Consider the following 23,753-nt stretch of genomic DNA (forward strand, 5'->3'; position numbering starts at 1 on the left):
TTGTGAAACAAAGAGAAAGCATTAAATTGGACGTACTATGCCTGTGGCATGCAGGGCAGGGCAGGATGCAGAATGCTCTGCTGGCCTCATTCTAAAAACAGTATGTGAGCCTCCATTTTTACTCAGTGGCGGTGAGAGGATCGCAGGTCCAGTATAATCCCAGAAATACATATCGGAGAAACAACCAAAGTGCACATGATTCCAAACAGCAGGAAGGAAACTAAACATGTTAAAGCATGGTCAAAAGATCATGATATGTCCACTTTTAAAGATAGACCCATTGTAAACAGTGATTTTAAATGATTGTACAGAAATAAAAACTTACAGATGAAGACAGTAAATTGGACCACTGAATAAAGTAGAACTAAAATGCAAAACAAAATAGAAGATGGACTTGTGAAAAGGACAGATTGTTACATGCACGTTCACATTCAGATCCTGGCTTCTGCCTAGTGCTCTGCTCATGAGCAGTGAGCCAGTCTTCAAGTGCTTCCGCCTGTGGCCCATAGGAGCGTCTCATCTTCCAGAGAGACGCTGAAGGGCGGTCCCCATAGCCCACAGTGCAAACCGTACCTTTGGAGTCACAGTTGGCTTTAGGAGAACAACCTCTTCTGCTTGAAATAGGCGTCGAAACGGCACTGGGCATAGTCCTGGACGAGGACAAAGGAAGTGAAGTCGGTCAGCGGATGAATGCAAGTATGAACGGGACATAATAAACCTTACCATGTAGCCAAATTCGATCTTTGATATTTTCGCTTGGATGATAGACCAGAGCCCCCACAGGAAGTGTGAGGCCAAAGCATATCTGCAAAAGGACACAGAGGAACAACAGACCTGAGGCTCGTGGCTACAGAAGGAGCTCTTCAGCCAGAATCAGCACATTTACAAATACAGAAACAGCATTACCTGTTGGCCTCAATGATCATGTCGTCTTCCACCTGTTTCTGCTCTGTCGGAGAGTCGAAGCATCGTCCTTGTTCTGCTAAATAACTTCGGATGAAATGAAGCTGTGAACAAAAACAAAAGGGGCAGATTTACTCACTCTGCAAACTTTCCTTCTTCTTCTTAGTGAAGGACGACTGCACAGCTGCACGTGCGAGTCCAGAGTCAAGTACCAAGGATGTTCTTTGTTCCATGTTTCCAGGTCATTTCATATTGGTCCAGAGCTATTGATTTTTAATATAACCATGAAATCGAAGAGGTGTGGACCGTTGCCATGTAATTACTGTAGTTGCCATGTAATTACATCTTCAGGGACCATGCGATTTCCATTTTATTGAGCGACATTTTATTTTACTACATTTCTTCTTTTTTTACGGATTCTCACTGCGTTCCAACTAGGGATGCACCGATCCGCTTTTTTGAGCTCCCGATCCGATCCGATATTTTTGACTCTTCATCTGGCCGATACCGATCCGATACAGTCTTTTTGTATTATTAGATTTTTATATAATATACTGTATATCATTATATATTATTGCCTATGGATATTACCAGTTTTACCACTAGTTTTACCAGTTGTATTTTTTTCATAAACATGGAAGACGTTTTGGCTTTAGCTTTGAATTTTAACCCCTTAACTCCCACCTGAACAGAGCACATTTTCTCCAGTTTGGCTTTAACCCCAATCCAAAAGCTTCTGGAAAAAAGCTGTGAAAATAGCAACAAAACTGAGACGAAAACAATGATGAAGATGTGACAAAAAAGTGAGAAAACTTTGACAAAAAAAGGACAAAAAAATAGGACCAAAAATGACCAAAAAAATGACAAAAAAAAATGACAAAAATTGATTAAAAAACATTACAAAAAAAGTTACAAAATAAGTTGAATACCCCCCAAAAAAAAGATGGAAAAAAATTGGATGACATGATTAGAAAGTTTTTCAGAAGCATGTGTTTTAATTCTGTTTTGAAATGTGTCTAGTAAGCCCACGAGAGCTGAGCACTTGAAAGAGTGAAAGACACAATAATAAGAATAAATCAAATCAAATAAATAAATTCAGTGTCCTAGCTTAGCGATAGCATGAAGGCCGTGAATCTGTCGGTCCTGGATCTGCAGCGGCTCCATCTGCAGGTTTACCGCTGTGCTGTGATAAACCCTCGAAGCGCGGTGGTGCGGTAAACCTGCAGCCGCTGCAGATTCAGGACCGCAGATTCACGGCCGTCTTGTATCGGACCTGTTCAGTCATCAAATCCGATCCAATCCGATTCTCTAAAAAAGCCTGATCGGCTATCGATACCGATACTGAATATCGGATCGGTACATCCCTAGTTCCAACTCTGTATGCAGTTTATACCATGAAACCTTTGGCTACTACTTAAGTAATTAAACATTTACATAGTTTTATATACATTATCTCGAGATTGGCATTACCCAAATCTAACATCAAAATAGCAACAAAAATAAGAAATTGAGGATGAAAAGACAAAAAAAGTTTCAAAAAGAGACCCAAAAAGCCACAAATGCAGCAAAAAAAGAAAAGCAATAAAAAAGCCACACAAAAAAAAACAATCTAAGCGTTCAAAAAAACAAGTATGTAATATAAGAAGCGAAGAAGGTGCAGCAAAAATGTGACAAAAACACAATTTAAAAAGTCACACAAAAAAACAAAAATGTAAAAAAGAGCAACACAACAGCAACAAAAATGTGACAAAAAAGGCGATGAAGGTGTAACAGAAAGGTGACAAAAATTCAACAAAATAGTGGGAAAAATTAGATGACAAAGGGGAAAAAGTGACGATAATACGGAAACAATGCAAAGAGAAAGATCCGGTAAGTTCAGTTTTGTAGGTCTTACAAATAAAAATAATAAATGAGCCGTTGCACTGGCCTAGAGGCTGTGAGGTCCAGTCAAGAAGCTTTTAGATTTGGATAAAACTGAACTGGAGCAAATACACTCCGTTAAGGCGGGTGGTAATAGGGCAATGGTTAAATTTGTCTGAATCTTTTCGACCTTGGGCATTTTCCCCACAAACTGCAAGAGTCTTTTGAACACAGTGGTTATTTTTCAGCGTTTTAAAAACTCTTCATCTCCCTCTATACAGTTGTGCTTGAAAGTTTAAATACCCTGGCAGAATTTTGGATTTTGACTCTTTTTAGAAATATGAAAGATAACACAACAAGTTTTTTTTCCACTCATAGTTAGTGGTTGTGTGAAGCCATTTATGGTGAAACAACTGATTTGAGTTTGCATAATGAAAAAGAAAGTACCAAAAATGAACCTTTGCCATTAGATTATATACAGAACCTTCTCCACAACTCCCACTAAAGACTCCAAGCTGTCATTGATGCTGCGTTCAGACGTTCAGATCTAAAATGCGTTCAAAGCCCGTAGTTGGACACTTGCTCAGAGTGTGTTCGTAGCTGTTATGGGGCTAACTAGTCCCTCTTTGCTACTGCCATGTCCTATGGATATTTAACTATACCCCCATGGTCAACGCCAGGATCTCCCTAGTATTTAAGCCTATATCCAGCACATACGCTGGACATTTGTGCTGGTGGCAAGTGGCTAGGCTAGGTTAGCCACGTCTTTGTAAAAGTCTCAGAGCTGCTGTAGCTTCAGTTCACAATGTAGCTAATCCTCCGTGACTTGTTTACATCTGTGGCAGTGTTAATTTCGTCGACTAAAATATTTAGTCTTAATTTTAGTCAAAGTGATATTTTGATGACTAAAATTGGACTAAAACTAAATTAAAAGTTTTTCATGAGACTAAAACTATGACAAAAATGTCCAGATATTTTAGTCGACTAAAATAAGACTAAATAAAAATGAAAAGGAGAGACTAAAATCATCCAAACTTCTATTGACCGTCTGAAAGAGCCTCATATTATGTAAATTCACTGCCAAAGGATCAGCTCTGAGCTTTGTTCATGTGGAGCAGCTCCAGGAAGCAGAGGAACAACATTAAATATGATTATAATGAATATTATCAATGCAAAGTTGACTAAATTCGTCTTAAATTTAGTCGACTAAATTTACTTGCAATTTTAGTCGACTAAAACTAGACTAAAATTGAAGATATTTTTTTGACTAAAACTAGACTAAAATCGAATTACATTTTCGTCAAAAGACTAAGACTAAAACTAAATTAAAATATGTTGTCAAAATTAACACTGATCTGTGGGCGGGCAGAGCATCTGCCCCGAAGGCTACACTCAACGTACGTCACTGTTGGGGAAAGCTCCTGATTGGTCGACGCTCGCAAATTTCCCAAAAAGTTCAACATTTCCCAACTCTAGTGTTGGCCGCATTGGAGGGGCGTCATAAGCTCATCATGCACGCAAAGCTTCAAAACGCGCTGCACAGGAGGCGCGGGACGCACTGCGGGACCTCTCGACTCCCCGAGGCGCGTCCACCATGTATTTTCAATGTACACCTGACGCTTTGGAAGCTTTCAACGCGTTTGTTCTGGACGGACCATGATGCTAAAGGGGGCAATACACAGAACTGGGGTATGTAAACTTCTGATCAGGGTCATTTCAGTACTTTCTTTTTTTCATTATGATGAAAATAGCTCAGTTAATAACTCAGTTGTTTGACGATGAATGGCTTCATACAACCACTAACTGTGAAGAGTGAACAAAAAAATTAGTTATCTTTCATATTTATTTTAATTTAAAAAAATGTAAACTTTTGAACACAGCTGTATATACTGACGAGCGTGTTACTGCCTCTAGTGGTTGGAGAGTGAGGAGTGAGGAACAGTCATTCAAATGATCCTTTATGCGGCTCTACAGCGCTCATGGCCCATAGTTGAAAAACGATCCTCTCCCAGGAGTTCAGGAGTGGCTGGGCTTACCTGCTGCTCTGTGCTGGGGTAATTCTCTGGCGAAGCTTTGTAGAACGGCCACTGTTTGTAGGTATAATCATACATCCACTCGCAGAAATGGTTTCCAAAATCAAACCCTCTAAAACCAAAGACACACATTAAAGTCCAGTAACATTACGGCGAGTGGGTGACGGCTGTTACCTGAAGTTATAACTGCTGTACTCGAAGTCTATCAGCATGAGTCTTTCATCAGGGGATTTCTGCTCATCATCCAGAATCAGAATGTTTCCTGAAACCAGACAGAGTATCTTAAATGTAACACATTAACAGTAATACACATGAAACACAATAACACATTAAATCATTATACTTCAGTAACAGCTGCTTGTTTGATTCTGTAAAAGTTTGTATTTCACAGATTTAGGATTTTTTTCGACTGCTCACTTCCGGGAGTGATTGATTTGAATGAAAAGTGTTTGTTTTCACGAGAAAACAAACACAGGTACAAAATACATTATTAAAACCAAATTATGATCCGTTTAACCTCTTAACCCCCATCTGAACCAAGCACATTTTCTCCAGTTTGGCTTTACCCAAATCTAAAAGCTTCTTGGAAAAAGTGTAAAAATAGTGACGAAAAAACGACAAGTGACAAACAAGTGACAAAAACACAATTAAAAAGTGACAAAAATATGACGGAAAGATTACAAAAAAGTGTCAAAAAGCAAGGAAAAAAGTGATAAAGAAAGCAGCTAAAAATAACAAAAACACACAAAAAAATAAATGAAAATATGACAAAAACATGGCGACAATTCAACAAAAACATCACAAACAGTTTTGTGGGTCTTAGCTTTCAAATGAAGCGTTACTCTGGCCTGGAGGCTGTAAGCTCCAGTCAAGAAGCTTTTAGATTTGGGTTAAGCCGACCTGGAGAAAAAGTGCTTGGTTAATGCGTAAGAGGTTAAATACCTTTATACTTCCAAGAGATATCATCATAATAAAGCTTCTGAACATATCAATGCTGAACTGTGACAACAGGGGGCGCTGTATGAGAGGCATTGAGCTTTTTTATTCAGTACATTCATGTTGACAGACAAACTCAGCAGATTCCACAACTAAAAAAATATAAGTCTCTGTTATGGTTCTGAAATTATACACAAAAGTCTTTAACATAAAATACATAATATGGGCTTAATGCATATGTGTCTGAGCCAAACATTACACTCCGTAACATGAGGACTGGACATTAAGAGACTGTGGTTTTGGAATTAACAATAAAGTTCATATTTACATCTGTCTCAGCAGAAACGATCTAACTGCATTAATATTTGGACATGCCCATGAGCCTGAATATTGTTCATGTAGGGGACGTCTTTCAGCAAATATTAACTTAGTCATGACAGATTAAACTTGATGATATTTTATAGATCAATTACTAAAGCCTACTCATGTAATTGGCCTGTTAAGCAGACATAATTCTAGGGTTGATCCATGCATGGGGCGTGTGTTTGAAACCGCGTCTTTCCAAATGAAACAGATAAACCACGTCTTACCTTCCTGCACATCATTGTGACAGAACACCACTGGGGAGGGCGTCGCTGCCAGTAACGCCCTGTGGGTCACAAATAACCACATCAGAATGTTTTATTTCATGAGGAAAGAGAAATCCTTCTACGTTCAGAACAGACTTAGATAAACATTGACACATGTTATCACTTATCTGTTCTGATACTGCACACTGATAAAGTCAGATAAATACAGGCTGACTCTGCAATAATGACATCAGACTGACTGAAGGAGGAACAGGCTAAAGGTCATTCACATCCTAATACTGCTGCACAGCATGTTCCACTGGACAAAACACTGATAGTTTAAGGCAAGATCCTGCAGATCTCTAAACACATTTAGAGATATCAAATTTAAACTACCGTTTCAGTTTTCATTTAAAAATAAGACGTTTTGTGAATGGCCAAAAATTGCAGCTATTTTCAGAGCCGAAATATAAAAAATGGATAGACCCAGATTTAAATGTATGGTTTTATTTGGTTGACATGTTTGTAACAAAGATTTTTGCCATAGGGGATTTTGGATCTTTGAGTTTTTACAGATTTTTTCACTTATTGGCTTATTAAAAAAAATGTTTTGTCTGAATCAATCGGGCTGGGGATTAGATATTGAAAAATCCCTCTGAAAGGAACTTCAAATAAGTCCAAGCCTGTAAAGTTTGGAGAATGTACGAGCTACTAAAGCGAATATTCTGCTCCATGAGTGGAGCGAAAACTAGCCCTAAAGTTTTGTAACGTGTGCGCATGCGTGACAAATTTCTCCGCTCTTCCGTACTGGGTCTCTCCCAGAAAGAAAAATCCCATATTTGGATTAGAGCGTCATCTCGGGGACCCTTCAGGACACGTGGATATAAAATACGTCACTATTTGTGAATGAATGAATGAGCTAGGCACCTACAATTATATTTCTGTATTGTCTGAGGGGCAAAAGAGGGAGAGAAACCATGCATGACAGTATTTGGATTCCGTTTAATGCATCCAAATCATGTGCCTAACCCTTTTAACCTATAATAAAGCTGCATGTTGGAGCTGCTGCACATTCAGGACAGCACATTCGCGCATCTTTCATCAGCCGACAAACTGAAGTCTCTGCTGTGGTGAAGTCAGTATCGTGCTGTGTTTTCGCTTGTACAGTACACATTCACTATCCCTCATTCATAAAAATGGGAGAATTAACAAAAAAAAATCACTGATGGAGTAAATATTTTATTGACTGGATTCAGGAGCAGGACCACGCCTCAACTGACCCATCCTTGTCAGCCAACTAATCCTGTCTGATTACCCAGAAGCCTGATTCAACAACCACACCTAAGATCTCACGGACCGTGACGACAAACACCTTGGAGTGGCTCCACCCTCAGTGGACATACGACAGAAGAAGACGACCACACCCTGCCTCCCTTTAGGTTTGTTTTAACTTTAGGGTTTTTCTGCTCCAAGGGGGTCCCGAAGAGCTGCACACTCGCAAGACGGAGCCCCCACCCACAGTCTCACCCAGCGCTCCTCTCACTGTTAAACACCTTTAATTGCACCACCTGTTGTGGTCCTTGCCAGGCACAGACAGAACAAAGCCTGTTTTACCTGTTCATTCTGTCATGTATCTCCTGCTCCACTGCAATCAACACAAAAGCTTTAACACGGTTGATTTGATAACCATTTTTACAATCGACTTTTTTAGATGTCAATCCGATTTAATTCAACTTGAGTGAGAGGCTCCGTCAGCGGTGAAAACCTTCAGAAACTCTAAAGACAACTGATCCTGGAGCTTCATAGAGGCCACTGTGATGGAAAGTAAAAGCTGACCAATAAAAGGTCAGTTACAAATAAAAAGTTTTGTTATTCACATACATGTTGCATAGTGCACCTGCTTAACATGCAGGCTGTTTCATTCAAATGTGGCCAGTGGTCACAGAGCACCTGGTGCAGACAGGGATTGAGTAAAGTGAATATGACAATAAAAAAAAAAAAAGAGGTGAGTCTAATTAACGTTCACCATCTTCAAATTGTCCCACTTTTGCATTTTGAGTGAGGGACGCCGGGAGATCGCTCGCTCAGCGTGACAAACAGGCCAGGGCTTTTCACTGAGAAAAACACCCGAGATTAAATCAAAACTTGTCTTAAATTACACTTGCTTGTGCAGAACTAACAAATAAATCTTTCAGTTTCTCCTAGTGAAGAAAACGCCATTACTGCAAGGGCCCACTGTAATTCATAAATGTTTTTGATAAAATTGAAAAAGGGGTTAAAAGCAGAGAGAAAAGTGCTCAATTGTACCATGTGTTGGTTAAAGTGGTCAATTCTGACTTTGTTAAAATAGCTATTGTTTTCTTCATGTGAACTATGATATTTTCTGAACTGAAAACAGAAATACAATGTTGTACATCACTAGTTGAAATCATATAGATTCTGAACTGAAGTCCCTAACCCAGGGAATCACACGCATTAAACAGGAAGTCAGGCACAGCCAGGGAAGAGAACCCGCTGAATTCCAGAATAAAATCAGCTACTTGTAAACAATGTGGAAAATGGGCAAAACAGGCAGACACGGCCATGGAGGAGCAGCCAGAGGATCATTCTTTATGTACAAAGTTGTTATTGCGTGAAACCTGGTGAAGTCGTAGCATAAAGCGTGTAAATGTTTGATAAAATGCCAGTATTTGTATCACTGATGTGAATGGATTTCTGTGGGTGGAAGTTGGACTGTCTTATTTGATACTGTACAATATAAAGTGCCTGCTCTGGAATGTTGGAACACTTTCAGAACAGTGTGTTGGAATATGGACTGACCGCAGTCTCTCCAGTTCATCCGGCAGATCCAGCTTCATCAGCTTTTTATACTTTTTGACATGTGCTTCTCGATTAAAGTGCAGCTTCATCACTTGATCCATGTATCTGAAATGAAGAGGAAACAGTGTGATCATAGTGAAACCTCCAGACTCTCCTGAACCAAAGTGTGGCCCTCACTTGTCGATGGTCTCCAGGAGCCACTTGGGCTCTTTGTTGAAAGGCATCACCATATTGTGGAAACGGGCCACCTTCGTGGCAATCTCAGCTGAGATGTGCGGCTCTGAAAGCTGATCAGTGCGCATTCGAGTGTTCTGAAAGATTGACAGATAGTATTTGTTTCAGCTTCATCTGATCTCCCTTAGTGCGACCTATGCAAATCATGTGACATATTACACGTTTTTTTTTTAGCTAGATCTAGCTTCAATTCAAAAATCTTGGTGTTAATATTTATTGTTAATTAGACCCTTTGTAAGACTCACTTCGATCTTGATCTTGACCTAGGCCTGTTGGTACTGGAAGGTCAAAGGCCTTTTCTCAGAAATGCATTTAAAATGAAAACAGATTGTACTGATGCAAATCCCTAAAGGCATAAATATTAACTGAGTCTTAGCTGAATTCTCCACCCTTTTGGCCCATATGGAGGAAGCAGTTGAGCTCTGCAGCATAATTAATATGTATGATGCCATGAAAGAATTGTGATGCGGGTACTATTTCATCCCTGCTGACCGTCATTCAGGATTCATAGAACCGTAGTTACATACGCAACTTTCGTTTTCAATAAGATTATCACGACAAAAGCACTTTACGATGTAAAGACCCAATCAAGAGCTCTTCCATGTTTTCCCGATATATCCGGTTAATATGTTTAATTTCATGTAACTATACTTGGATTGTGAGCTCGAAGAGCTTGGTCGCTTCTAACTTCACCACCGTTTGGCCCCATAACAGAGAGGAGAAGAAATGTTCAGTCTTTGTGCGTGACTGAGCGCACGCACAAAGACCAGACAGTTATGCATCGACTTCAGAAGAACATATCTCAGTGTGGATAAACGGTGGCCTGTTTAAACTTCTGATCGACTGTATAACAAAACAGTATACTGTCATTATCCACGCTCACGTGCAACATACAAACATACAAACAAAATGCATCTTACCGGGATATACTGTTCTAATCGTCCGGCTGGAAATATGCCGTAGAGTTTTGGTCCAAGAGTTCTTTCTGCCAGTATCGCAAACATGACACTTTCCAACACCAAGGAGTCCACGCCCTGCACAGATAATCATTCTGTTACAGCATGCTTTGGATTGGACTGCAACTTTTCTGTCATTTCATGTTTTAATACAAACTAATTCATACATTAAAAAAAAAAGAAATTGAAAAAATAAAAATATTCAAAGCAGGTACTGAAATGTTTTTTATTCTATCTTTAGATCTAAGTTTTGATGCTGTTGGTCCAGGGACAGCATTAAAGGAAGTGACTTCGTTGTTTCAGCTCAAATACATTATTTTTTCTTTTCTATTTTGGCCCAATTTTTTTTTTTTTCATTTAATGTTTTGCCCACTTTTTTTCTTATTTCTGCTCCAAGCTGATATTGTAGCAGATCTTCCACACATTATTGTTCTGTTTTCTGGTTCTAGACAACAAATATTTCATTATAGGTATCGGAAAAACGTATTGGTATCAAATACTAAGTATCATTACTGGTATGGAAGAGTGTAACGATACCCAGCCGTAGTAAGAAACTCGATTTTTACTAATGTCTGCTTTTACCACAACTTTAATTCCACCAATAGGAAAAATAACCTGTGTGGGTGTGGCGTATGTATGGACAGACCTGTAGGATGGCGCCGTAGACTCGGAGGAGAACCTGCCGAGGTTCGTCTCCCTCCGCGGCCACGTGGTCCGGTAAGGAGCACATGTACAGCAGGTTACTCAGTCCACCACTGCAGAGACAACAGCAGTGAGCACACATCTACGACAGGGACATCCAGCCTGCAGGGGGAGCTAGGGGGACCACCGAAAATGGGTCCGGCTGAGAACTTTGTAGGATGTGGAGGGACGGTCCTGACACACAGTGAAGCTTTAAGCACGCATTTCAATTATGTCACCTATCTCTAACTCAGATCATGACAAACTCTGACCAATACTGTACGATGAGTGGGAGGTGCCTGTGTCTGACATAGAGATACTGCACACCTGGAATGAGTCTGTTCTGTTTCCAAAAGCTCTTCTTCATTATATTTTGCAACCGGACATTATTCACCAACATGTGCTTTATGTTGGTCAGTACAGAGGACTTTCAGTCAAAACAATAGCAGGTTTAATAACTGTGAATCTAACCTATTTAATAAATACCACTAGATGAGTGGTATTTGTGTTGAATCATGTAGCCATAGAAATACACAAAAGAGAAGCAGTGTTCGATCCTAATGATAGTGTGTTTTTCCAATAGCCGTTAGCATTAGCCACCAACATCACAAGTTATGAACAATCCAGATTTTTTCAACCGTCAACCATCCACCACATTTAGCTCACAGCTTAGTTAGAAATCATTAACAAATGTACAGATTTAGTTTACTGTTTATTCTCAAAACACGGACTGTCATTCTGAATCCCAAAGTGGACAGAGAGCGAGAGAGCAAAGGACAGCAACGTTCTAGACTTTGATGATGTCATAATTTAATTTTGGCCAATGCAAATAAAGAGAGCGAGAGACAGATCCAGACCTGCTGAAGGTCCTTTCTTCTGATCAACATCACACTTTTGGACATCTTTAGGACGGGAGAATCATGTGACCTTAGTTCTTACTTGAGAAGAAGATGGGGACATAATGACTGATATTATTTAGAGGTCGACCGATATATCGGCCAGTCAATATATTGGGCCGATATTTGCAGATTTTACAATATTAGCTATCGGCCAATCTAGCGCCGAAAAAAACAATACCTCTGGGATGGAAAGTGAAGTCACAACTTCCTCGGCCTTAGAAGAACACAGAAGTTTGTTAGCTAAGTATCAATACAAGCTGTTTTGAACCACTGAACCTAGAGAATTCAATAGCTAAATTAGAAATGATGTGGCTGGCAACGGCATGCTAATGCTAACGGCAGCTAATCAAAGCTGGGACAGAGGCTGCGTCCGAAACCATCAAATTGTAGCCTCTAAGCACTGACACTAGCAACTAATCCTTAACCTTTCATAGGTCGACTGTTAGATCTCTGTTAGTGAAGTAGAGCTTCAGCAGCATTTTGAACAATCCGTCCGTCCTTAAACAGGGGAAAGGGAAGTGACATCACCAACAGCTGTTTTTCTTCTTCTTTAAAGTTCTTGGACAGGCCAAACAAAAGCGCATGTCGCCCCCTACTGTATAGTGTCCAACAACAACAAGTACAGCAGTAGTATCCATGTGGCTTAAGTTTCTACTAAATGAAAACAAAAGCACAAACTGCCTTCATTTAATCCGTTTCCTGAGGCGGCTCTTTAACACTGACATGTGACTGAGCGACGACAACATGGATTTTGTCACTTTTATAAAGTTTGGCTTGTGCAGAATCTTTTTTTATTTGTATTATTATTATTTATTATTAAAGGTCCTATATCATGCAAAATCAACTTTTTGGGGCCTTTAGCCATGTTATTATGCTATTTCCTTATCAAAAACACCCCCAGAGTGTTTTTTTGGCTTCATTCACACAGTTCTCAGCAATCCTCCTGAATCCTGCTCTCTGAGCAGCTGCTCCGCCCTCTGCTGGAAAACCACTGAGTTGTGACACTCTGAGGTTTTTTACATCATAGTGTCAAACAGGAAGAGCACAACTTCTGTAATGTAATGCCTTACGGACTGATTATAACTTATAAAACAGCTTAAAAAGAAAAAACAAAAAAGGAAGCGCTTCCAGGTCAGGGCTGAGGCTGAAAACAAATGCAAAACAAACGCACCCCTGAGTGTCTGAACAGATGTCATGTTTGCACTGAAGGATGTGAAGATGGAGCTCTTTCTAAACTATTCTGGACACACCTGTTCTTTATTCTTACCTAACGATAATGTCGCAGAGAAAAGTGCGTTTGGCTACGAGAGGTGCACAGGACTTTTTTCAACCTTCCTAAAGAAGAGGACACTCGCCACAAGTTGGAATTTCTTTCCGGGATTCAGCGACTATCAGCAAAACAGTGTTTTTCTGTGACTGTCTCTGATGGATGTTTGGTGAATCTTCTCAAAGTGGATGGAGTGTGATGGAGAGGCCAGGACAGAGCGGTGGTGAGTCAAAATGCGTGTTTGTGTGTGTTAGCCTGTGTGTTAGCCTGTGTGTTAGCCTGTGTGTTAGCCTGTGTGTTAGCCTGTGTGTTAGCCTGTGTGTTAGCCTGTGTGTTAGCCTGTGTGTTAGCCTGTGTGTTAGCCATTTATGAAGCTGTGTTGAAGATGTCAACTCCTTATAACTGTATTGTGAAGTAACTTCACTTATTGCTGTGATTTTTATATTTATTTTACTGCTAATAATGCATGGGCAGATCCGCTCGGAGAGAGGGGGCGGAGTTAACTGAATTGAAGCGTCTTGTTATCCGCATTTGGAAAATACCCCCAGAAAATACCTATATTTCTCACAAAAAATAGTGCTCCATAGCGGTAGAGGTACAATATATCATATAAATGCCTATACTTTACTTTGGGATGGCTAAAATAGCAGATACAGATACTTGATCCTTTAAATGTGCACCTGTCAATCAACAGTGGTTGCGCATGAATCACTCGAGGGTGGGGGCGAGGGGGGTGGGGGGATTGGCAATATTTTTATTTTTACTTGGATTAAAAATAAAAATATTGGCTGAGCCTATCGGCATCGGCCAATAACAATCCCCAAAAATCTGCCTTAGAAAAAAACCCAAAAACCTAATATTATTCCGAAAATCTGCATTTTAACTCTCCAACAAAGAATTCTGAGCGTCCCACCACCTGAACCCTGAAGCACACCTTTAAAAAAGTTACGTTAACGTTGTGTCCCTTCGACACAAAAATGTGCTAAAACTTTAGAGAGCACAAAAATGTACTTGGGTGTGATTAAGAGTTAACCAAGTGCATTTTCTCCAGTTCAGCTTTACCCAAATCTAAAAGCTTATTACAGCCTACAGGCCAGTGTCCCGCCTCATTTGAAAGCTAAGGCCTGCAACACAAAAATAAATGGATCTTTGTCCTCGTGTTGTTGCTGTGTTGTCTCACTTGTTTGACTTTTGTTTTTCTTAGTGGCTTTTGTGTTGCGTTCTTGTCATGTTGTTGCGTTTGTCACTTTGACATCGTTTTCATCACCTGTGTCACTTTTGTGTTTTTGTCGTGGTTTACTCTGTGACCACGACCTGTCAGTTAAACTCTTAAACACTGAGACCCAGCCTTCTCCAGGACCCACTCTGTCTATGATAACCATAATCATCTAAGCCTAATCATAATCACACTCACCTGACGATGCTGATTTGAAAATCCTCCACCCGGATGCCCTTCCACGACCCTGACAGAAAGTCCCTGCACCACGCGTGCGCCTTGCTCTTGGTGTCCCGGTCCACCTCTTCAGTCCGGCCGTCCTTGAACGCCTCAGCCTCGGAGTCGTCATCCCCGTTATTGTTGCCCAAGTGCGGGCTGGGGGTCCTCAGCCTCTGCGGGACGGCGGCAGCTACATCCAGCGTGTCTCCCTCTCGCCTAATCCCCACGGGCGGTCCGGTGTGGTCTGCCCCTGCCGCCGTTATGCACCTGAAACCCGCGTCCTGACCCGTTACGCCCGCGTTATTCCGCGCACTTTCGTGGCCAGACTGCATCGTGTGTTTCTTCAGGGAGAGTGAAGCGGGTCCAGGGTGAAGAACGCGTCGGGAGCGGCTGCTGAAGAAAGCTGCTGACGCGCGCACACCGCCAAAGCTGCCTGTGCGGAAGAGCCAAACATAGGACAGTGCGCACTGCATGGGAGGAGGCGGCGGAGGGAGATCGACGTATCGGATTTGGATTTTAACGTTTCACCCTCTGCCCCCCAATGCCACAGCGCGTGAGGATTAGACAGGAACCCGGAAATAAGCGGACTGACGCGCCGAACGTCCAATCACAGCGCGTCCCGGACTGGAGCGCCTCATCAGAAGACAGATGACGTCAGAGGAAGAGATTTATGGGAAGTGGAGTTTCTGTCATTCTTTCCTAATTCATTAAAGGGCTACTAACCCCTCCTTCCAGAGCCTCAGTATCAGAGCCTCAGATTTGAAAATCTCAACAGAAAGGGGGCGTTGCCTGGAGGACTAAGGGGCACGCGGGAGGGGTGAGGGGTGGGAGGGGCTTGAGGCTTCTGACTTCGACGCTGCACCTGCAGCGCTCCTCGTAAACAAAGTCCGAGCATGGGAGCATGGAGTTCCAGCGAGCTAACTTATTTAGCAACTTGTTCCACTGGGACAGCTCGACAGCTCTCTCTACACAGGGGGGGCATCGTGGCAGACAGCGGCCTTGTACCTGAGGCGCTGGGTCATTTATTCCTCTGTCATTTACAAAGCTAGCGGCTTAGCATTGAGCTCGATCGACGTTAGCATCGCAGCTAAGGGACGTAACTGTCCTGGCTGCTTCAGAATTTACCGATCTATTTTAGATGTAGACTTTTGCTGTGGTCTACGTGAACATGGGAGATGTATCTCAGTGTCCTCAGCAGAGTGTGTGATATAGAGACGTGGCTATTTGTGTTACAAAGATTTTTATTATTTTTCTTACAGCAAAGTGCACAAAACATATCAAATAAATAAATGTAGGCCTGTATTATTGAGCAGGAACGCTGTCTTTTTGAAATTGTTTTTGGTTTGCCATTGAAGATGTGAGACAGAATCATTCAGGTCATGTTTCTCTAAAGGCTTGACTGTAACATTGTGAACCCAAAGAGCCAGTTAGCCCCAAGTAAATAGCCTGAAGTAATTTCTATTACTAAATTTAGTGAACTAAAAGGTTTAACCAACGTTAACACATACACTAAACTACCACTGAATGATGACACTGTAGAGTAAAGACTATAATGAAGTATTTATATGTATGCTTTTTTAGTTGAATATTGAAATATTAATGAAAATTATAGATCTTGTTTTGTACCAGTACTTGATTCTGCACTTCTGGCTCTTACAACAGTGCAATTTCCAAATTATAGCACAATTTCTTTGGTAAAACTTACTACAAACTTACAGCTCACATTTCACTTGAGGTTGAGCTGCATGTGGCACTCACTTGGTCTACATAGATGTGTGCAATAAACAAATTGAACAGACAAAGTTGACTGGTTATGTTATACAATACCAACTGTAATAAATATACATGCAGTAAGTTTTCAGCTTCTAGAAACATAAAGTGGTGCTGCATATACCTTCCTGTGACATATCTGACAGAACATATACAGGCTTCATTTTTTTTTTACTGCCCACAATTAAATCTTGCATGAAACATTGATTTTAATCTATTACGTTGTCCAATGGGCACAGAATGGTTCAGGCACAGGTCCTTTGTGTGCTCCTGATATGGGAGAGGATCCTCGACCACACTTTCAAACAGCAGGGCCATTAGTTGGTCAAAGTAGACTGTAAACAAAGCACAAAACATTTGTCCTTGTAAAAGCATTGGTTGTGTTGTTTTTAATGTGACATACCTGAGGTAGCTCTGGTCTTCATGGCTCTCACTGTGTAGTCTCCACGCTTGAATTTTGGATACACTATGACGATTTGCCTTTTTTAATCATAATTCAAGGCACCAAACTGCACCCTAAAATTTCACAAATAAACATTAATATGCAGTATCTATTTTCTAAACATTTCAAAGTGATAAAATAACTAGTGAATATTTGTTGAACCTTTAGGAATCATTACCTGGCCAGCCTTCCTTTGAATAAGAGGCCCAGACTATTGTGAGAATCAGACTATGGATTCCTCAATATTTGAAGTGTGGTATTGTGGGCTTATTTTAGCTTAATCTTTCAAAAAACGTGGTGTTAACAAAAGAGTAAGAGTCTCTCGCATGCTGCTGTGCCTACAAAGAATTATAAAGAATTACAAAGAATAATAAATTGATATGTGAAGTGTAAATACATCAATATAAATTAGATATTGGGAGGAGTAGTTGTAATTACACATACTTGATTTTGGCCACACTCTTGCATCATCCCCAACCAAAGGCCTGTGAAGACAGCGAGGGAACAGGGGGTTTTCCGTGGACATTCTGAATGTAGTTGCCCAGATGTCCACTCAGCCACAGCCTTTGATGGTGACCAGTAGAGATGGTTCATATAGATGGTTCACAATGCTTTTCTTCCACCTCGTCATTTCCTCCGTTCACCTTTTCTGGCCCAGCGCATCATTTTTTTCCAATCTCTGGGACACAAAACACAAACCCCTCCTTCTCCATGCGCACAGTACAATTAACAACTAACAATTAAATTATACACGATAGACCACTAAAAACAATACTAACAAACGCCCTAAGCTAAACTGAGCAAACTAATCTAACAATAAAAGCAACTAGTGACTAAAACTACAATATTCAACAACTAACACAACTAAAACTATACACTTATTTATAATAAAAAAGCTATCCTAATAAAATCTACCTAAATGCTATGACAACTAATCGCAAACCTGACAATCGATGAAAATATTCTCTCGTTATTCCAACTCCAACTCGCTACGGGGGCGTGAGCGAGACTGAGCCCTTTTATACCCCAGAGCGGCAGGGCCCGTGACATCATCTCTCGCCTCCTGACATCATCTCTCTCCCCTCCGCTAATTGGGTGCCGAATTCAAAAAATCAAATGCAGTACCGACAGTTCGCTGCAGATGGCGCCACACAGACGGTTTGGGACACAAAGACAGGATTTCAACAAATTTGCACTAAATTGTTAAAATAGTGACATATACACGTAGACAACACTATAAGATACCCATTTATACAACTTAGCTAGAAAAAAAAGTTGATTTGGGGGTTAGTTGTTCTTTAAATCGTATATCTTTAAATGTTAGAAGTATTAGAAATCATATATAGAGAAAGGTAATTGTTTTGTTATGTAGAGAGGAGGGCACAAATCTGTTTTACAAGAAACTCATTCAGTCGAAAATGACACAAAGTTATGCAAGTCTCAATGGTTTGTTTTTAACCATGGTACACAACAGTCAGCAGGGGTTGGTCCGTGTACTACAGTATAAGCAATAGTCTAAATAAAAAATGTAGTTTTTACATATTGTGTACTGCTGTATTATAAAAAATACTGACTTTTTTGTTTTTTCATTTGTCTATAAGACATTCACTTGATAATAGACACTGCCAACAAAGAAAATACAACAATTAACCTTTATTGATTATGTTATGTCCTTTTCTGCGTCAACTCGAATTCCCGGAAGTGAAACGGTCTTGATTAGGAGAATTGCGCTAATTAAACTTTAGTGGATCTGAGTCTCTTGGCTAAAAGAAAATTTTAGCCACCATTTAGCCACCACACCAAAACACCATTGACCAGTGATCAGCATCTGGCTTTCGCTCTGCTCACGTTCACAGACACTTGTGCGCTCTGGCCATGTGACGTGCCGTTTACGCACGGTTATTCTAGGAGCGCATCTGCATGTTTGCGCTCCTGCCAAAGGCGCACAGTGCGTCCTGTGGAGATAACACGGATACGATAAGAGAAGATAAGATAAGATAATCGTGTATTGATCTCACAATGGAGAAATTCACTTGTTACCATGCGCACTCAGACTCCGCAATGAGAGGACAAAGGCATAAACAGATGCGTAAAGATGGCCAAGTGCCCGCGCCGACCTATTGCTATCCAAAGCCAGCAAGGGCTGGTGGAGTGTTCGTTCTGTATATAGGCTACCTGTTGTTCGTTTAAGCCTACGCTTTCCAGCCTGCTGATGCATCTGTCTCATAACCCAGCGACATATTGGCTGTTTGCCAATTTGCTGAACTTACAGTAAGTTGTGCCCATAGTGAGGGTGATGTCACAGACTGGACAGCCAGGGTATTTGAGTTGACACAGAAAAGGATTCAACGAAATCAATAAAAGCTTCATTGTTGCATTTTCCTTTTTTGCATACTCGATTATGAGGTACTTGTCTGATACGTGGAAATTAAAAATATATATATCTTATTGCATCAGTGCAGAACATGTAAAAAACGCAATTCTTGATTTTGCATTTTCCTTTTAAAATCAAAAATATAATGATTATGCAAAAGTACATGGACCAGAGGTTGCTATACTTTTCAATAATTATTGTGCAGACGTAATGGAAGCTAGTAGATCCGACAATGGTAGATGGTTCATCTTAATTGTTAAAATGGATAATGCTAAATGAATTATTTGTAATCTTTACAGTTACAACAACACAACACAGGCAAAAACAATGTTCAAATGTTCTTCATACTGTATATCTCTGACTGTTGCGGATGCATGGTGTTTTTCACACCCTCATACATCTGAGTTTACTTGGTCAAATGCTAACAGATCTCTGCAATCTCTGCAACTCGACAGCTTTATTGAAAGAAATAACTTGCTCTCTGAGAATCAGTTTGGTTTTAGGAATAATCATTCAACTTCGCACGCACTCTTTGATACAATTGATGAAATAACTAATGCTGTAGATAACAAGAAATATGCAATAGGGTTATTTATTGACCTAAGTAAAGCGTTTGATACAATAAACTATGATATATTAATTGATAAACTAGAACATTATGGGATTAGGGGGGTAGCTCTAGAGTGGGTCACCAGTTACTTGAAAAATAGAAAACAATGTGTGAAAATAGGTGAATACCAGTCAAGTTGTCAAGATATTGTCTGTGGTTTACCTCAAGGTTCCATTCTGGGCCCAAAATTGTTTAACATGTACATAAACGAAATTTGTAAAACATCTCAAATTCTTAGATTTATCTTGTTTGCAGACGATACAAATATTTTTGCTTCAGGAGACGACTTAAAACAACTGTGTCAGATTGTTAACTTGGAACTCAAGAGTGTCAATAAGTGGTTCAAACAAAACAAATTGTCACTAAATCTGAGTAAAAGCAAAATGATGATATTTGGCAACTGTGATTCTAATGCTCAGGAGGCAATTCAGATAGAGGGTGTTGTTATAGAGCGGGTGCACGAAATCAAATTTCTTGGAGTCATTATAGATGACAGAATCACTTGGAAATCACACATTAAATATATATCTACTAAAATATCAAGAAGCATTGCAGTAATAGCAAAAGCAAAGCACATTTTAAACGTCAAAGCTCTACATACCCTATACTCTTCACTGATTTTGCCCTATTTATACTATTGTACTGTGGTTTGGGGTAGTACCTATAAAAACACAGTTAAACCAATAGTATTGCTGCAAAAAAGAGCTGTCAGATTAATTCATAAAGTTGGGTTTTTAGACCACACAAATCCACTATTTTTCAAATCAAAGATCATGAAGTTCTGCGACATTGTTGAGTTCCAAACGGTACAGATGTTATACAAAGCAAGATATAAACTGTTACCAAACCAAATACAAAGAAGGTTCCAAGAACGTACTGGTCGTTATGAATTACGGGATGAATTAAACTTTAGGACTCAGAGTCATAGCTCCACTTTGAAAAGTTTCAGCCTGACAGTTAATGGTGTACAATTGTGGAATAAATTGGAGATGGAGATGAAACGATGTCCAAACCTTAAGCTGTTCAAATATAAATACAAACAAAAGATTTTTGAAAAGTACAGAGAAGAAGAAACATGTTGACACTAGGGGGAGCAGCAGGATCAATTTGCTGCTCTGAACGGTTGTCATTCTATTGTTTATAATTGCAAATAAGAAGTAGGGCAGGCGAGCTACAAATCTGCTGAGAGGCCCCTCCCAACGGGCTCATGAACCTCGTCTTTTAATGCACCTCACAGTAAAGGAACATCTTCTTAAAAAAACAGAAAAAAAAAAACAGATGTTAGGGCAGCTGGGTGGGGGTTTGTTGATGGGGAGCTAACGCCCCATTCAACTAGCCCACTCGACACCCTGGCTTTTTAACGCACTACACTATGCAGGGCTTAAATACTTACTACATATCACATAATTCATTGGCATTGATTGATTGATAACCATTCGACTGACAATCGTTCGCCGTTTGTAACTTGCTTTGTACCAAACATTGTATATGTAACGAGACTGTTGTTGTTGTAGTTGTGCTTCGTTTCTCTTCTGCTAAATTCTGTTAAATACATGAACATTCCCTTAAGTGCTTTGTAAGTGTGGTCCACTTTGAAATGTAACAGGTTCCTTGCTAAGGAGGCAAATCCAATTATGATGTTGCTTAATGTATCATTGTATTATAATGTGTTAAATCACAGACGGGTACGTTGTGTTCACGTGTGCGCATGCTGTGTTCCAAGGCTCTAGTACTTTGTAATATGTTCTTTGGTACCATTGTTGTGATATACACTTTTATTGTAATGATTTCGGGGTGGGCGTCTATAAGCTTTTGCTTCGGCCCACCCCTTTTGAGCAGAATTTTAACTGCTCAAATGAACAAATAAACTAAACTAAACTAATCTCGAATAGATGATATGGTTTATCCCCAATTTGCCTCCAGCCTGTGGCAGATACAAATCATAACTATGCTCCATTAGTGGACCATAAATTAATTCATATAATAAACATTTACACGGATACTGGAAATGTATTAACTGCTTCCTGGAAGATGTCATGTTTTGTAATAATGTGAAGAGTTTATCGGATGAGATATTTCACAACACTGAAATGGACAATGTATTACAATGGGAGAACTTCAAGTTTGAAGTAAGGGAATATGCTGTCAAACTGCTAACACTGACAGTCTGTTCACTTTATTATTTACTGTTTATACTTTTTGTTCCCACAAAGTCCTTGGTAGGCAATTGTTGCACCTTGTCGCTGCTGCTGCACTGACTGTATTCTCTTGGTTGTTTCTGTCAAATCTGTTGGCCCTCTGTGAAAACAAGGTCTAATTTGTCTTACACCTAAACCTGGAAAAGAGGTTTTTTTACTCATTGAAAGTTGGAGGCCTATTACTTTGCTAAATATAGATTATTACACTTATTTTTTTTTTTGCTCCCCTCCTGGAACCGCCACCTTAACATGGTGGAGGGGTTTGAGCACCTGAATGATCCGGGAGCTCTGTTGTCGGGGGCTTCGTGCCCCTGGTAAGGTCTCCCATGGCAAACAGGTCCTTGGTGACGGGTCAGACAGAGAGTTCAGAAGCCCCTTATGAGAGACCAACAGGCCCGGTTAATCATGAGGCCGACCTCCCGTGGACCCACCACCATAAGGGGCTGGTGCAATGTGACTTGGGCAGCTCCAACGGCTGCCCCCATGACCCGGCAACGGACAAGTGGATGGATGGATGGATGGATGGATGGATGGATGGATGGATGGATGGATGGATGGATGGATGGATGGATGGATGGACATTTTTGCTCAGATTTTTGCTAAACGCCTTAACACTAACCTACAGGAAATTATCAGCAAAACTCAAACTGGCTTTATGTCCAACAGATATTAGCTCCAATATTAGACTATTAGACTTGATCAATTACCCCAAACTTATCCAATCAGAGGCCCTCATTATTTTTCTCGATTTTTATAAAGCATTTGATACCATGGAGCGTAGCTTTCTTTTTAGTTCTTTAGCATCACATGGATTTGGCTCAAACTTTACTTCTGCAAATCAAAATGCTTTATAGAGATATATCTAGCTCAGTTATGTTGTTCCCATACTCCAACCACAGGTCTGTTCGCCAGGGGTGTCCCATTGCGCCATTTCTCTTAGAATTGGTTGTAGAAGTGCTCTCATTATATATCAAAAATAGCCAACTTATCAAAGGTATTCCTATCTTCGAAAAGGAAATAGGATGATACGGCTCTATTTCTGAAGGATAAACATCAGGTCAAAACTGCTATCTCTCTTATCGATCAATTCTCCTAAGCTTCGGGTTTAGAACTAAATAAATCCAAATGTGAAATTGAATGCTTATTCAATACAATGGAACAAGTTATATGCAATATTTCAGTCAAGAAATCTGTAAAATATCTTGGAATTCATATACGTGAGGACATCTTGGAAAGACAAGAACACATTTTTTATCACCCAAGTTAAAAGAATCTAGTACAACACTAAACATGTGGTTGCAACGTGATATTTCTATTTATGGCCGAGTGTTTCTGTCTAAGGCCAAAGGAATATCGAGAGTAATTTACTCCGCTTCATCCTTGTATGTAAAAGACTCCATAGTTAAAGACATCAGGATCTTCACCAACTTTAGACAGAGGAACAACCATCATCATCTTAAACAGTCTGGTCTTACAGGAGCCAAATCTAAAGGGGTGTTGATTGACATGCTGGATTTTCTTTGGACTTGAATTACTCATTTAAAATTAAATGGCTACAAGAGTGTATTAAAAATCTAATTCTTTATGGTACTCACCTACAGCATATTCAAGGAAATTGGAGGTCTTGAATTTAAACTGTAATGTAATTTTGGAATCAGCAAATTGCTCAGTTTTCACCAGCAAGTGTTGCTCGCATGTAAATTATGCTACAAACATAATATCTCGCCACACAGCTGTATAATATGGAACAAATGCATTTTGAAGGG

The 23,753-nt window shown here is 40.1% G+C and overlaps 1 protein-coding gene across 1 annotated transcript; it reads right to left on the reverse strand.

The window, feature by feature from the left end:
• Positions 1-259: 259 nt before the first annotated feature.
• Positions 260-15,287, reverse strand: chkb (choline kinase beta). The gene is made up of 11 exons (XM_079567823.1): positions 14,573-15,287; positions 10,958-11,066; positions 10,276-10,389; positions 9,299-9,432; positions 9,122-9,226; positions 6,323-6,381; positions 4,971-5,058; positions 4,800-4,908; positions 907-1,007; positions 724-805; positions 260-650 (listed from the first exon to the last, which is right to left on the reverse strand). Exons 1-11 carry the CDS (start codon positions 15,064-15,066, stop codon positions 594-596), a joined length of 1,452 nt encoding a protein of 483 aa, XP_079423949.1. The 5' UTR covers positions 15,067-15,287; the 3' UTR covers positions 260-593.
• Between the last annotated feature and the right edge of the window lie 8,466 nt (positions 15,288-23,753).

Source organism: Gobius niger, assembly GCF_951799975.1.
Source record: "Gobius niger genome assembly, chromosome: 12".
Classification (NCBI taxonomy): domain Eukaryota; kingdom Metazoa; phylum Chordata; class Actinopteri; order Gobiiformes; family Gobiidae; genus Gobius; species Gobius niger.